Source organism: Mesoplodon densirostris, chromosome 5 (assembly GCF_025265405.1).
Source record: "Mesoplodon densirostris isolate mMesDen1 chromosome 5, mMesDen1 primary haplotype, whole genome shotgun sequence".
In the NCBI taxonomy this organism is placed as follows: Eukaryota; Metazoa; Chordata; class Mammalia; order Artiodactyla; family Ziphiidae; genus Mesoplodon; species Mesoplodon densirostris.
The window spans coordinates 106999485-107015296 of NC_082665.1; the positions used below are offsets into that span (position 1 = coordinate 106999485).

Below are 15812 nucleotides of genomic sequence, written 5' to 3' on the forward strand. Positions count from 1 at the left end.
AGATGCCTTACAGTTCTCCTCCTAATGGGAGATGGCAGGTGGCAAGTGGCAAGCAGAAACATGATGAGGGTGCTGGGCTTCCTGGTGCCAAGGGATAGCCCTTGAAGACTTCTTGGCAGTAGAGAACATCACACGTGCCCTCCACACTACATACCGTTCCAGAATTGTTAAAGTATTTGGTCTCTGGGCTTCCCTGGTGGCGCAGTGGCTGAGAGTCCGCCAATGCAGGGGACACGGGTTTGTGCCCCGGTCCGGGAAGATCCCACATGCCGCGGAGCGGCTGGGCCCATGAGCCATGGCTGCTGAGCCTGTGCGTCCGGAGCCTGTGCTCCGCAACGGGAGAGGCCACAACAGTGAGAGGCCCACGTACCGCAAAAAAAAAAAAAAAAAAAAAAAAGTATTTGGTCTCTGAGGGCTTTGGTAGAAGAGGAAAGCTTGTAGAGATTGAGAGAAGGGAGATGGAGAAGACCAAAATGCTAACAGTCACCATCATTACATGTGCACTGTAATAAACTGCCCTGGACCAAGGGCACTGGCAAAGGTTGGATGTTTTCCAGATCTGCCATGTATCATGTCTTCCCATCTTACTGAGGAGCATCTATGATCTTAAGTCATTTTTAATACCATCTCCCACCCACAACGTCTTCTTCCTTTTTTCCTTCCACTCTTCTCCACCCACCCCATCGCTTCTCCCTCCCTACCCTGAAGTCTGACTAAAGGTAACCTCAGGCAAGCCTCACCCAATCACCCCAGCTGGGTTGGGTGTCCCTCTGTAGCCTTCAACTCACCGCACTGTAACTTCTGGTTTATTTACTTACTGTCCAGTTCTGAAAAGTAGGACCTTTATCTTATTCAGCATTTAATCCCCAAATACCCACAACAGTGCATCACACAAAAGAAGATGCTTAACAAATGTTTATTAAGTGTATCAGGTTATACTTCTAATTTATTGCATTCTCCCCCCAGCTTCTACAATAACTAAGCAAACAGAGTTACATGTCAGTCTTTTTTCTTTGCACAGTAGACAAAAACTGTTGGAAAGCTAGATACCAATCAGCTATTTTTTTCCCCTGGTACCAGATCATCATACTGGTGAGTTCTTTCAAAGCATTTAAGTATAGCATTCAGTGCTGCATAATTTGTTCAAGATCACAGAATAAAATGTAAAGTTTTTCAATTAATTTTACAAAAGCAGCAAAACTCTACAACAAAATCCTACAGGAAAAAGTAGACCAATCTCATTTATAAACATCAATTTAAGTGTATTAAACGTAACAAAACTTAGCAAGATACAAAACCTAAATCCTAGTTACACAAATACAACTGTTACGGCCTTCTCCCCATCTAGTGTACTTATGACTCAGACAGTAGCTTTTACACCCAACTTCACCCCACCCCACCTCTGGCTGGCCCTCACCAGGGGTGGACGCCGGCTCCAGCATTAGCATTAGCCCTGGCCCTAGCCCTCACACTGCCCCTGTCAGCCTCGTCTGCCAGGGCCTCACAGTACTGCACTGGCCAGTGTTGGGGTTCTTTCCTATGGAGCTTGGCCACGAACCCCAGGACTTTCATCTTGCTGGTTTCCAGGTCGCTTCGGGGACCCCAAGAGAATTCACATGCCGGTGGATTGGTGTGAGAAACACGCCGGTAATTGAGGTATCTCAGCTGCACGAAATCTTCCATAATAAGCCTCCTCGGGCACCCAAAGAGGAAGTGATACTTTGAGGGACGCGCCTCCAACCGACGCAGCATCTCCCAGACCTGTGCCTCCCTGGCGCTATTACCTTTCATGTAGATACAGCCCAATATCATCATTAAAAGACCCAGTCTGGGGCCATCTCCTCCCAGATCCTCCTCCTCCTCCTCAAGAGGTTTTAGTTTGTTGATCAGGATATAAGTGTGGTGCTTGCGGTCAAGCTGTTTCAGCTTGAAACCAAAGACATACCGCAGATGTTCTGCGGCCCTTGCGATGATCTGAGGGAACAGATCCTTTAAGTATCTGATAATGTATTTCACCATCTCAGAGAGGGTGATGGGACTCTTCTTCCTGTCCTTCACCAGCAGAAACTGCACCAACTCGGCCACCTTCTGATCCAGACGGAGGCAGGCCCTGCGCCGGGCCAAGGTTTTGGCTGCCAAAGCCCTCGCACCTTTCAGGGTGATGGAGGGCTCCGCAGCCCCCTCCTCCCTTACAGCGCCAAGGTCCTCCTCGGGGCTCTCTTGCAGAAGGGGGCTCGGGGCCACCTCCTGCGAGGCGGTCAGGGCCTGGGTCTCACTGTCGTGGCCACCATCCATCTCCCCCTCCGCCTGAGGGACAGGGAGACCCCTGCTCCCTGGTTTCTGCAACATGTTTTCGGGCAGGCAGGTGCAAAGCGCGTACACTGGCTGAAGGGTGTGCAGGCCGCTGCACAAACCCCGGCGGGGGGTTGGACAGCGGCTGGGACGGCTGGAGTAGGACTAGGAGAGATGACACAGGGGACTTCGTGGCTTCCGTGCTGCACCGCAGAGGGTTCGGGACGGCCGCAACGCCGCCGGCGCCAAAGACCCGCGGCGAGCCCACCGCGCAGCCTCAGTGCGCGCTGGCAAGCCGACTTGCCGCACCACTTCCGTCCAACTCAGCCAAGATGGCGGCCCCCAGGCCCCGCGAAGCCCCTCCTTTTACTGCTCCCGCTGGGATGGGAGTGAGCAAAGCGTTCGCAGGATGCCAGGGCTGTGGAGGAGTGTGTCGCCAGCGCTGTTTTTTAGACTCGAAGGCTGGAGGGGGGTAACCAGGGCTTTTCTGAGGTTTCAGTGTACAAGGATGAAATAGGGATGGAGTTCCAGCCACGTACTTTCAGCAGGTGCTTATTTCTATGTATGTATCTAAGATTTTGAGTAATTTACTGTAGCTTAGTGCGGAGTGCATGAAGGTGTAGGCTGAAAGATAAGGCTGTGCGGGACAGTTAGTGACCGGCCTTGAACAGGATGCTACGGAGATTGAAATCTATTCTGAACACTATGGGAATTCATACTACAGGGGGATTTAAGCAAGGGAGTGTCCGGACCAGATCTGTATCTTTCCAGTCTCTCTGGTGTCAGTGTGGAGGATGGTTTGGAGTAGGGCTGACCAAAAGCTGGGAATCCAGCTTGGAGTATTGGTATTATTATAGTGCAGAATAGGAACTGAGACTCGGCCTGTTTTGTTCATTGTTATATCCTCAGTGCCCAGAACAGTGCCTGGCACATAGAGGCACTCCATAAATATTGTAAAATGGATGACGAGGGGGTGAGGATAGCATATTCGCGGGGGGGTCAAAGAAGGTGATAAAAGATATACTGAGGTACAGCCGGCAGAAATAGTAACTGATTGGAGGAAAGGGGAGTTTTTTTGTTTTTGTTTTTGTTTTTTACCTAATCAAACTTAACTAGTCCCATTACTTTTTTCTTTTTGCTTACTCTACTCTGAGCTTTCTCCCACTACCAGTCTGTCTCTCTCCCTCTCTCCCTCCCTCTCCAACTCCTCCTCCTCCTCCCTCTTCTTCCTCTACTTCCTCCTCCCCTCCCATCTCCTTTCCTCCTCTCTCCTCTCCTTTTCCCTTTTCTCTCCTCTCCCCCTCCCCTCTCCCTCTTCCCTCCTCTCCACTCCTCTCTTCTCTCCCTCCTTTCAAGGCTCAGCTTAAATGTCACCTTTCCAAATTCTTAGTCTCCATGTGTGGAAGTTATTTACTGCAATTTCTGAATCACCATAGCAATTTGTTTTTGTTTAACACCCACCTATATAGACCTTATTGTGCACTAGGCTCTGTTCTAACTGTTGTTCAAATATTAATTTGTTTAATTCTCATTAAGGTAAGTACTATTATCACTATCCCCATTTTATAGATGTGTCTTTCCTATGGAATTTGCTATTTGCTAGCTATGTAATCTTGGGCAAGTTACCTAAACTCTCTTTCCCTTGGTTGCCTTATGAGTGAAATGGGCATAATAGTAGAGACAGCATTGTGGAGATCATGTGAAGTAATGCATGTAAACCATTTAACACAGTGCTTGGCACATGGTGTTCAATAAGTGTTAGCTATTATTTATTGCATACTTTTAATGTGCTGATAATGTACTAATTTTTTACGTGTATGAACTCATCTACTTCTCATAACAGCCCTGCTAGATAAGTGGTATTATTATCCCCATTTTACAAGTGAAATAACACAAAAAGAGGGTAAGTAACTTCCCCAGCATCACATGACTGAGCCACTATTTCAATCATATAGTATGACTCCAGAGACCATGCTCTTAAGCACTATATTAATAGATGTTAATTATTATCATTATTATTGACCATACTCTGTATAATAGTTATTCTTGTGCTTATTGCCTGCCAAAACCAAGCATCCTAAAAGCTAGGGCTATGTCCTTAACTCTTTTGAAGAGCCCCTCAGCGTCAGCACTCAGTATGTAATTGTCACTGAATAAATGATGAAAGGCTTTACTTTTTTCCAGAGGAAATAGCATTTATGTTAAGTAAATATATGACAGACCTTTTTTTTTTTTGGCCATGGCACGCGGGATCTTTAGTTCCCTGACCGGAGATAAAACCCGTGCCCCCTGCAGTGGAAGCTAGGAGTCTTAACCACTGGATCACCAGGGAAGTCCCTAGACTTTTCTCGATGTAATCATGAACTCTTCATTTTTAAAAACTTCTGAAAATATATACCCATTTATACTTTATGACTTAGAGAAGCTGAAAGTGTGTGAATGAAGCAGGAGGATGTTTATTGTAGTTTAACTTGAGGCTGTTACTGGTTTCTATTATGTAGAATATAAACATAAACACTTTATGTACAATATAATTTAGTCCTCACAAATCCCTATTAGGAAGGTATTATTATTCTCATTTTACAAATGGGAAAATAGTCACTGAGAGGTTAAACCATCTGTCCCCAACCACCCATCTGTTAGGTGCTAGACTGGAAATGAGGACCTAGATCTGTCTATTCTGAAAACTGTACTCATGACCACCATGCTGGACTGCTTCGTTGTCAGTTTCTCCTGAAGGTAGAACCACTCCTACCTAAAAGGGCATCACTGGAGGTAAAATAGTCTACTTACATATCTTTCTCAGTTCAAGTATTGCTGAGGAGATACAGAGGAGATAGATGCATGGAAAGGAGCATGCAGGAGATACATTGGAAAGAATTTTGAGGGGCAAATTAGCAGTAATATGACTGGATTTTGAAAAATGAATCAATAATGTAATGCTACTCATCAAAAAAAAAAAGGAACAAACTACTGATACAACATGGATGAGTCTGGCTGACGTTATGTTGAGTGAAGGAAGAAAGATACAGAAGGTTATATACAATATGATTCCAGTTAATCTGATGTCCAGGACAGGTTTAGCTAATCTGTGGTGACAGAAATGAGAACAATGGAGGCCTGGAGTGGGGTTGACTGGAAAGGGATATGCATGAACTTTCTGGGGGTGATGGCAATGTTATGTATCTTGGTTTGGGTGTAGATATACATTTGTCAAAACTTTTCAAACTGTACCCTTAATATCTGTGTATCTCATGGTATATAAATTATACCTTAAAAATTATAAAAATAAAAAAGTTTTAAAATTGAGGTATAATTGACAGATAACATTAGTTTGAGGTGTACAACACAGTGATTTGATATTCATGTATATTGTGAAATGATCGCCACAATAAGTCTAGTGAATATCTGTCACCATACATGGTTACTAGATTTTTTTTTCTTGTGATGAAAACTGTTAAGATCTATTCTCTTAGCAGCTTTCAAACATGCAATACAATATAATTAACTATAGTCACCATGTAGAAAAGTTTCAAAAAATTAAATGAATAGGCCTTTAGGTGTAGGAGGTGATGAGGGTATGAAAGGTGAATGGCTTTGCTTTGCCACTTGCCAACCCCTGGATGCTACAATGTTTTGTACTGAAAGGGACCTAGACAATCATTTGCCAGTTTTGATTGTGCCGACTTCACACTGGACAGGCAGACTTTTAAAACAATCCTTACCTAAGCTGTTAAAAGGGAGGAAATGTATATCTCTTTGGTAGGAGGTGCGGGGTGGCAGCAAAACAAAATTTGATGACTGTTCGATGGAAACCTTTCTGAAGGATCCTCCTTTGTAGCCTAGACTACAGTGTTTAAAAGCCTACAGTGCTTAGCACAGTTTAGTATGAGGAAAAGGATAAGGGAGTTACACTGGAAAAGCAGAACTGCAGGATGAATTATCCTGGAAATGTCTGGCACTCTGTGGGTGTAGAAATGGTGCGTCCTAGAACAAAGCACTGAACCAGGTCAGAAGACCTGAGTTCTGGTGTCCCAACCCCTTCGTTCATTCTGTGACCTTGCACGGCATGCTTAACCTCTCTGGGCCACTGTTTCCTCATCTTTAGGCCTGACAACCTTAGCTTTGCCAGTCCCCATAGTTGTTTTGAGATTCAAGTAGGATTAATGTAAACGTACTTTTAAAATGCTCTACCATTGAGAAACAATTATAAAATGTTACAGCTTTTTTTTTTTTTTTTTTTTTTCTAAGAGACCTGGTAGAAAAATCTCAGTAATGAATGTCACTGGCCTCTCATGCAGACATTTTGGAATGAGCTTACACATTCCTGGTTGAAAAAACTGTCTGGCCAAAAAAGATTAAATAAAGAAATGTCATGTCCTGACACTCCATCTAAGGCTAGTGAATGCTTTGGTGGGAAGCCAGAGTTATCTTGTTGGATTCCTTCTAAATTTGTCAATGGATTCCTCCAAGCTCCTGAGTGCCTTCTTCACGCAGATGCTGAGTAATGTCTCACTCCAGATCTGAGTGAGCCCCAAACTGCATAGGTGCTTGTGTCTTCTCTGTTTCTCCTGACAGTTTTGATAGCCGTGCAGCTGATCCGGCTCAAAGAAGGGATCAGAGGAAGAGCTTTGTCCCACATCCCTGGGCCAGGGGCAAAATGGAGCCCAGTTTTGTCACAGCAGAATGGGCAGAGTGTGAAGCCCTGGGTCCGTGTATGTGTGGCTGGTATTGAAGCAGGATGGCCAGGCGGATGATTCGATCTGACTTGGGTAATGAAAATTGTTTGTTACTGTTTGAAGAGCAATTGTGTAAGCAACAGTACTCCTGTGTTTGGCTGCCTGTGACCCACCAGTGTCTGTAACATAACACCCAACCCAGAGGAGGAACAGACCCTGGCCGGCAGCGGAGGGGAGAGATGCAGGGGGCACAGGGCCCCCTTCTCCCTCCCTCCTCCACTGTCCCACCCGCTCTGTAAACCTTGAAGGAAAGTTGGTGAGAAGGCATTTGCCACCTGGACACAATGAGGCCCAGTGCGAGGGGCAGGCGCAAGGCTGGCAGGGAGCCAGGGCCCTGGTCTGAATGGCCGTCGCCAAGGGGCTGCCAACGGCCCATCTCTATCCCCCAGAGGCCGGGCCAGGGCCAGGGCGGGGGCCCATCTACCCCCACCTCCGAGGACCCGCTCACACCATTTGCTGGCCGTGACCAGAATGCATGGGACGCGGGGCCTTTGAGCAGCTGAACAGAGCTGTTTCCCCTCTGCTGGCCGCCAGTTCACTTGGATTAGAGCAGGCTCTCCGGAGTCCCTTTGTTGGCAGCTTGTTATTCTGCACATACCAAGCACTGTGCATTCATCTTTATTAGTTCTAATTGCTTCCCTATTCTAATGGGATCTTGATATTCCCATACAATTGAAAGGAAATGTATTCATTAAAATAATTCTTCTCCTAACTGCCGCTTCAAGCTGCTTCTCTAAGTGACATTGTCTCTCCAGCCACAGCCTGCTGAGGCCTCTTATTAAGACTCTAGTCAAAAGCCAACTTTGGGCAGCAAACTTTCCTTGCAGGAGTTTTCAGACACTGAAGAGAGGGTACTTTTTAATCGGCTCACACACTGAAGTTGGAGGCCAGCTGGTAGACCTGGGGGTGCCGCTCGGGGCGGTGGGGGTGGGAGGAGAAGGGCTGGTCTCCAGCACTGCCTGCCTCCCTTAAGAATGCCCCCTTTCTCCACACTGACTGGCTAATTTAGGCAGGGCTCTTCCCCCAGTGTCATCTGGGTAGAACTTTTTGTTTATGCGCGAGCAGTGGCTAGGTGTGTTCTTAGAGCAGGCGCTGAGTAAGGTGCTGTGGGAAGTGTGGAGACAGAGCTGCAGTCTCGAGGTGTTTACAGTCTCCGTGGGTGGCTGCCCGCTCAGAGTCCCTCAAGTGATGCAGGAGAGGGGAGGCTGGGAACAGCTCTCAGTGTTCAGAAGGCTTCATGGGACAGAGAACTTAGAAAAGCGGGATACTCTTCCATCAATGTGTTTGATTTAATAACCAAAATCTTTCAAGCCATGGGATCATGGGGGTAATACAAGAAGCTTCCTTGGGACGTTGGGAACCACTGATCTACTGGGGTGAGATAAGCCATTCTAAAAACGCACGCCTATGTGAACACCTGCTCTTTACACGAGTGGTATAAAGACCGCTATAGGAGTTTGGAGGAATGGAGGGGAGCATGTGCTGGGCACTACACTGTTGCTTGAGTCTTCTTTAATCCCTATAACAGCCCCGTGAGGGAAGCACAGTTATTCCCCAGTTTACAAGCGAGACGTAGACAAGTTAGATACTTTGTCCAGTGTCAAGCGTTGGGAGTCAGGACTTGACCGCCGGCCGTCTGATCCCAGAGCACAGGCTGCTTTCACAGGAGCCTCTGCCGCCTCTCACGTTGCACCTGTCAGGGCCAACAGAGGAGGTGTGATGTGGAAGGTGGCATTTGATCTCCCTTGAGGCCTTTAGGGGTGGTGGGTCACCAGCAGGTAGAGTGGGGTCAGGAAGGAAGAGCCTGAGCAGAAGTGCTGGGAAGAACCTAAATCAGGACATGACAGGATTCCCAGTGGCCCAGCGACTGGAGAGTGAGGAGTAGCAGGAGGAAGGCAGCCTGACAGGAGTTTGGATTTCATGCTGTAGGTACTTCTCCAGTGAGGATATTTGAGCCTCTGGATAAACACATTATTTCTTCCAGGAGCATCAGTTTTCCTTGAGGTGAATAATTTTAGACATCTTCATATTAAAAGAAATTCAGATAGATCACGGAATAGAATGCAAAATTCTCATGAATTTTTAAGAGAAAACAGAAGACTTCAAAGAGAGCTTGGGTGTGTTGGCAGGAGCTTCAGGCTGTGCTGTCCCCTGGGGGAACTGAAGGCGTTTCTTTTGTCTGCTGTTGGTGTGCTTTAGCGGGAAAATTTGAGAAAGACTGATTTTGGAGAAAATGTTTTGATCCCAGGAATAAAATAATTAGGTGTATTTCAAGAAGGATGGCAGGGGCTTGGAAGACAGGTGGGACAGGGCAGGGACCAAGAGCAGGAGTCCAGATAAGAGATGGTTACAATAAACTCTTAGGAGACAAGAAGGGTCTAGGGGGCTGCCTGGGCCTCAGACCCCACCTCTTCACCCGAGCCTTTTCGGAGGCGGCCTGCCTGAGAGATGCCCCACCCCGAAGCCACTCCTTCCTTTTAAGGGGCTCAGCGATTAGGCTGGGATGGCTGGCCAGGGAGGCTGAAGCAGAAGCAGTTAAGGGAGAGCCTGGGCCTGGGCCAGGAACTGGTCCTCCCAGACAACCTTAGTGCCCCGGCCACCTCACCCACCATGTTGCCTGCCGACCACTTTCCAGCCCAGCAGGCAAGTGGTTGGACCAGTGGATTCTCTGCAGTGGTGAGAGCAGGTCCTGTCTTGTTGCAGTGTCTGATGTCCTATACTGGTGGGCAGTGCCATTGGACCCAGCATGGTGGCCAACACCCTGTAGTCAAGAAAGACTCAAACGGAGGAAGGAGGGAATAAGACATCTCAGCTTAGGACCAAGACCTCACTCTATTTCTCCTTATCATCAGTAGATGGAGATAGCCCACCTTACTTAGCCAGGCTCTCCTTTCAGGTGGGTGACTTTTTTTAGGTAGCTTAGAAATGAACTTTGAAGCATCATTTTTAAAAAAGCATTAAAAAAATTCCTTAGTGCTTTATTTTTTTCTCATTTTAGAAGAGATTGTTTGTTGTACAGCAATGAGAAAATCCTGACCATTTAAAAGAAAAAACCAAAAAGCACCTATAATTCCACTACCCAGGGGTAACCACAGTTAACAAATACCCTGGTGTGTATCCTCCCCCAATTTTTCTAAGCATTTACTTTTATTTATTGATTGATTGCTTGATTGATTTAGGCTGCGTTGGGTCTTCATTGCTGCGTGTGGGATTTCTCTAGTTGTGGCGAGCAGGGGCTACTCCTTCTTGCGTGTGCAGGCCTCTCATTGCAGTGGCTTCTCTTGCTGTGGAGTACAGGCTCTAGACGCAAGGGCTTCAGTAGTTGTGGCACGCAGGCTCAGTCGTTGTGGTGCACGGGCTTAGTTGTTCCACAGCATGTGGGATCTTCCTGGACCAGGGCTCGAACCTGTGTCCCCTGCATCGGCAGGCGGATTCTTAACCACTGCGCCACCAGGGAAGCCCCAGCATGTACTTTTTTTTTTTAACAGAGTTATCTTGTATACTCTGCTTTATATACACTATATATATGTATATATATATTCACATACTGTGAATCTCTCACACTAATATTTTTCTATAATGTAATTATTTGTGATTGAAAATATTCCACAGACTCCATGTCACCTTTAATGCCTATTGTATATTTAGGATGTTTTCAGATTTTCATTATTAAATACAATGTGATAAACTTGTTTGTGGCTAAATCCTATTTCCCAAGATTATGGAAATTATTATATAAGAATATGACCATATAGATACGTGATTTTTTGAAAGACAAAATTGGGATTATTCTATATTTATTTCTATGACCTAATTTATACACTAAATCCATTTTGAAAATCTTTAATGTCTACAAAACTGAATCTGCACAATTATGTATTAATTTCATTTAAAAATAGTACTTTCATGTAGTTCAAAAATCAAAATGCCATAAAAAAGAGAATTTCTAATAAAATTTTATAAAATTTTTAATGAAATTCTCAATTTCATAAAATTGAGAATTTTTGCTTGCACCCATGTCCCTCTTTACCTGGTTTCCTGATTTCCCCTCCCATAGGTCACTGCTTTTAGTAGTTACAGTGCCCCTTTTTGAAAATATAAGCAAATGCAATTATATATACCTTGCCCCTTCTTACAAAGAAGTTAGCACACTATGTTCATTATTAGGCATTGTGCTTTAAACAAAAAAAACAAAAAAACTTAATAGTATGTAGTGGAGACTTTTTCATATCAGCACATAGCTTCCTGGCCTATTATGGTTTGGATGGACAATAATATCTAACCAATTCCATATAATTGGACATTTGGGTTATTTCCAATCTTTTATTATTAAAAGCAATGTTATAATACAGACATATATCATTTCTGTATGTGTGCAAATATATTTGCCCGAAAAATTCAGAGAGTGGGATTGATGAGCCAATAGGTAAATACATTAGTAACATTAATAGAAAATGCCATATTGCCCTTCATAGGTGTGTATCATTTTCTATTCCTACCAGCAATGTATGAGGGTGCCTATTTCCCTACAACTTCTCCCAATCAAGTGTATTTTGGATATGTAAAAATCTGATGGGTAAAAAATGGGTATATCATTGCAACTATAATTTGTACTCATTATTAGTAATGAAGTCGAACGTTCTTTTATATGCTAAAAAGCCATCTGTATTTCTTTTTTCTGAAAAAGGGCATTTTTTTCTATTGGATTATTGGTCTCCTTGATTTATAGAAACAAATTATGTATTAGAGTGCTTGACCCTTTGTGAAGTGAGTTGCAATTTTTTTTCCAGTTAGTCTTTTGTTTGTTTTGCTTATGGTGCTTTTGCCATGCAGGAGTTTTAAGATTTTTATATAGATGTATTTATCAGTGTTTTATTTCATGACTTCTGGATTTTTTTTTTTTGTGGTATGTGGGCCTCTCACTGCTGTGGCCTCTCCCGTTGCGGAGCACAGGCTCTGGACGCGCAAGCTCAGCAGCCATGGCTCACGGGCCCAACCGCTCCGCGGCACGTGGGATCCTCGCGGACCGGGGCACGAACCCGTGTCCCCTGCATCGGCAGGCGGACTCTCAACCACTGCACCACCAGGGAAGCCCTGAAGCCCTTGGATTTTTGAATCAGTTAGAAAGACCTTCATTACTCCAAGATTATAAAGGAGTTCTCTCTCTCTCTTTTTTTTTTTTTTTTTTTCGGTACGCGGACCTCTCACTGTTGTAGCCTCTCCCGTTGGGGAGCACAGGCTCCGGACGCGCAGGCTCCGGATGCGCAGGCTCAGCGGCCATGGCTCACGGGCCTAGCCGCTTCGCAGCATGTGGGATCTTCCCGGACCGGGGCACGAACCCGTGTCCCCTGCATCGGTAGGCAGACTCTCAACCACTGCGCCACCAGGGAAGCCCTAAAGGAGTTCTCTTATTCTGGTAATTTTATGGTTTTATTTTGTGCATTTAAATCTTTGATCCAGTTGATGCTTATCGTGGTGTACTGTGTGAAATACTGGTCTAGCATCTATCTGTTTCCACGTAGTCAAACACCATTTATTAAAAAGTCTGGGGCTTCCCTGGTGGCACAGTGGTTGAGAATCCGCCTGCCGATGCAGGGGACACGGGTTTGAGCCCTGGTCCGGGAAGATCCCACGGGTTTGAGCCCTGGTCCGAGAAGATCCCACATGCCGCGGAGCAACTAAGCCCGTGCGCCACAGCTACTGAGCCTGCACTCTAGAGCCCGTGCTCCGCAACTACTGGAGCCCGCGTGCCTAGAGCCCGTGCTCTGCAACAAGAGAAGCCACCGCAATAAGAAGCCCGCGCACCGCAACGAAGAGTAGCCCCCGCTCTCCACAACTAGAGAAAAGCCCGTGCACAGCAACGAAGACCCAACACAGCCAAAAATAAACAAATAAATAAATTTATTAAAAAAAAAAAAAAAGCCTGTCTTTGCCTCACCGATTTGGTATTTATCTTATACCAAATTCTCATATATATTTGGATTTGTTTCTGGGCTTTATTCTATTCCATTGGCCTGTATGTCTATACAGCATCATTTTTGGTAGCTGCATAATATTGCTTCTTATGTATATAACAATTTATTTGACTAATTCATTTTTGTTAAAAATCTAGGTTGCTTCCAATTTTTCAACATTCCAAAGAGTGCCTCAGTGAATAAAATCCTTATATATGTTTTATGTGTGCATGTGTGTGTAGTAGATCCATTTTTTCCTTTGGATAAATTTTTATACATGGAATTACTGGGTCAAAAGTTATGTGCCTTCTTAGGCTTTTTTCATACATATTGCCAAAATGCCTTCCAGAAAGATTGTACCAGTTACACTCCCTCCAACAGTGTATGAGTGCTGATTTCCCCTCACCCACACCAACTCTCAGTATTATCATTCTTTTTAATCATTGCCAATCTGATCAGGGAAAAAAAAAAAGGGCCTCTCATTGCTGTTTTAATTTGCCTTTCTTTGAATGCTAGTGAGGTTGAACATTTTTTCAATTTATGGTGGTTTTTGATGTACAGAAGTTTTTAATTTTTAATGTAGTCAAATCTATCAATCTTTTCCTCTATGGTTTCTGCTTTTGTTGACATGTTTAGAAAGTCCCTCCCATCGTAAGATTATAAAATATCCACTTATATTTTCTTCTAGTACCTTTATGGTTTCATTTCCATCTTTATCCATCTGGTATTCATTTTGATGAATGGTGTGAGCTGGGAAAGAACTTGTATTATTTATTTATTTATTTCCCAAATGGATAACCCGTTCTTTCATCACTGTTAAAAAGCATATATTTGTGTGTGTGTGTGTGTGTGTGTGTGTGTGTGTGTGTGTGTGTGTGTAACTCTTTCTAGAATGAACATCTTGAATAGCTGGATACTGAGGGTAATTGAGTTCTACACTCTGGGTCATCATTAGAAACATCAGTCATACTAAACAGGCAGATGTGACACTTTCCAGCATACATGGGCTTTTAAGGACCGACTGACATCTGATATTCAAATCCCAGCATTGCAGCTCAATGCTGGTGCAACTTTGAGGGAGACCATCCATGATTCTCCCTGAGTCTTGTTTTTTTCATCTGTAAAATGGGGTGTATTCCCTTCGGACTGAAGCCCTCCCTCCTGGCTCCTCCATCTAGTGATTGCCTCAGGCCCTGACTGTAAATAGGATACACTGGAGAGGGGAGGGGTTGAGTGCTGTGTTTGCTTTTTATAGGCTTTCTAACTTTACACTTGTGCTCAGACTCATTTGTTACGTCTTGCTGGTTTTAGTGTCTTTTCATTAGCAGCTTTTCTCTCCCGTCTGAATATGTGATTTTTAATCATATACCAGCTAGGAAACCAGACAACTGGATTGTTAGAAGTATATATAAATTAAGAGTAACTGGGATCTGAGTGAGGGCCTGAGGGCCTCTCCTGTTGTATAATGTAGTGGTTCTCAACCCTGGCTGCACATTAGAATCACCTGGGGAGATTTTAAAGCATATCCACGCCTGGGTCCTACCCCAGGCCAATTAAATCAGAGTCTCTGGCGGTCGGCCCCAGGCCCGGGTGTGTGATGAAGCTCTGTAGGTGATTCTAATGTGCGTGCAGGGTGGGGAACCATTGGTGGAGTGCCCTGACTTTGTGAGATCAGTATTTACACTCAGTGGTCTCCCCTTCTGGTTCTCTCTGAAAATGTGCCCCAAGTTGTGAGGGTCGCCCTACAGAACAGAAGGCCAGATAGCAGAGATGTCAGGGATTTTCTGGAGGCTGTGCACTTGCTGGAGAGATCAGCGCCAACTCTCAGGCCTCTGTCACCCTGGAGGTCACATACCTCTGGAATTTGGAAATGGTGTTGGCAGTTTCTTTTCAGAAAACAGAGCCATCCTAGTCTCCCTGATGCAGTTCCTCCTGCCTCGGGGGGCTCTCCTGAGGAGTGCGAGAGGTGATGAGAAACAAACGTTGAGAAAATAGCTTTAGTTATTTCTATCTCATCTATTTGTGTATTCTCTTGTTCTCTTGGCCCCTTCTCTCTCCCCCAGAACACATGTAGGTGATACATGTCAAGCCACGCTTGGTCCCCAGCTTTGGTGAATCCATCCTATCTGTGATGGAGCTGCTCTCTCCCAAAGGCAGGCTCACCTCCACCAACAATTGGTGGACTCACTTTGTCACCTGGAAAAATAGATACAGCCCACAGGATGAGTCCCAACATCAAGTCTCTTTGCTACAAGATTAGCTTTCTTCTTATTCTCAAGTTTTGATAAACTGACTGTGGGCTTAGCCCATGTGCTCAAGGCCCCTTCTAAGTGTCTCACCTGGTTTATCTAAGACTAAGGCCCCTCTGGTTCCACCAGACTCTGTGGGGAAAAGTTATCACCTTTACTGATGAATGAAAACTCCTCCAAGCTTACTGATGAAGGGAGTCTCTCTGTGGAGAGAGATGACTGGAATTTTCCCTTGGGATTTCTCACTCATCACTGACACTAGTCAGTGGCTCTACCCTCCAACACACACACATACACTGGGCAGCTGAGACAAGGCTGGATCCTTCAGACCAGCCTTTACTACACGTTGGGGATAACAAGAGAAATAAACAGAGAAGAATAATATGACTTCATATAAGTCATGACTTGTCATTTGCAAGATATGACTTGATCAGGAGGGCTCAGGGCCCAGTTATCCTAGTGCGAGGCTGCCTCTATGTAGTCAAAACCATCCCAGCAGCCCTGGGAAGCCTGGACAGATGCTCTCTTGAAAGTTCACATGGATCCACCAAAATAATGAAGCCAAGAAGGAGACGAGA

At 45.0% G+C, this 15812-nt stretch overlaps 1 protein-coding gene across 1 annotated transcript; it reads right to left on the reverse strand.

Annotated features, from left to right (window-relative positions):
- Positions 1-1337: 1337 nt before the first annotated feature.
- MAGEF1 (MAGE family member F1) lies at positions 1338-2517 on the reverse strand. Its single transcript, XM_060100099.1, has one exon. It carries the CDS (start codon positions 2347-2349, stop codon positions 1414-1416), a length of 936 nt encoding a protein of 311 aa, XP_059956082.1. The 5' UTR covers positions 2350-2517; the 3' UTR covers positions 1338-1413.
- Between the last annotated feature and the right edge of the window lie 13295 nt (positions 2518-15812).

Excerpts from the sequence above, each read along its gene's own strand:
- MAGEF1 (XM_060100099.1), bottom strand. The coding sequence starts at position 2,349 with ATGTTGCAGAAACCAGGGAGCAGGGGTCTCCCTGTCCCTCAGGCGGAG.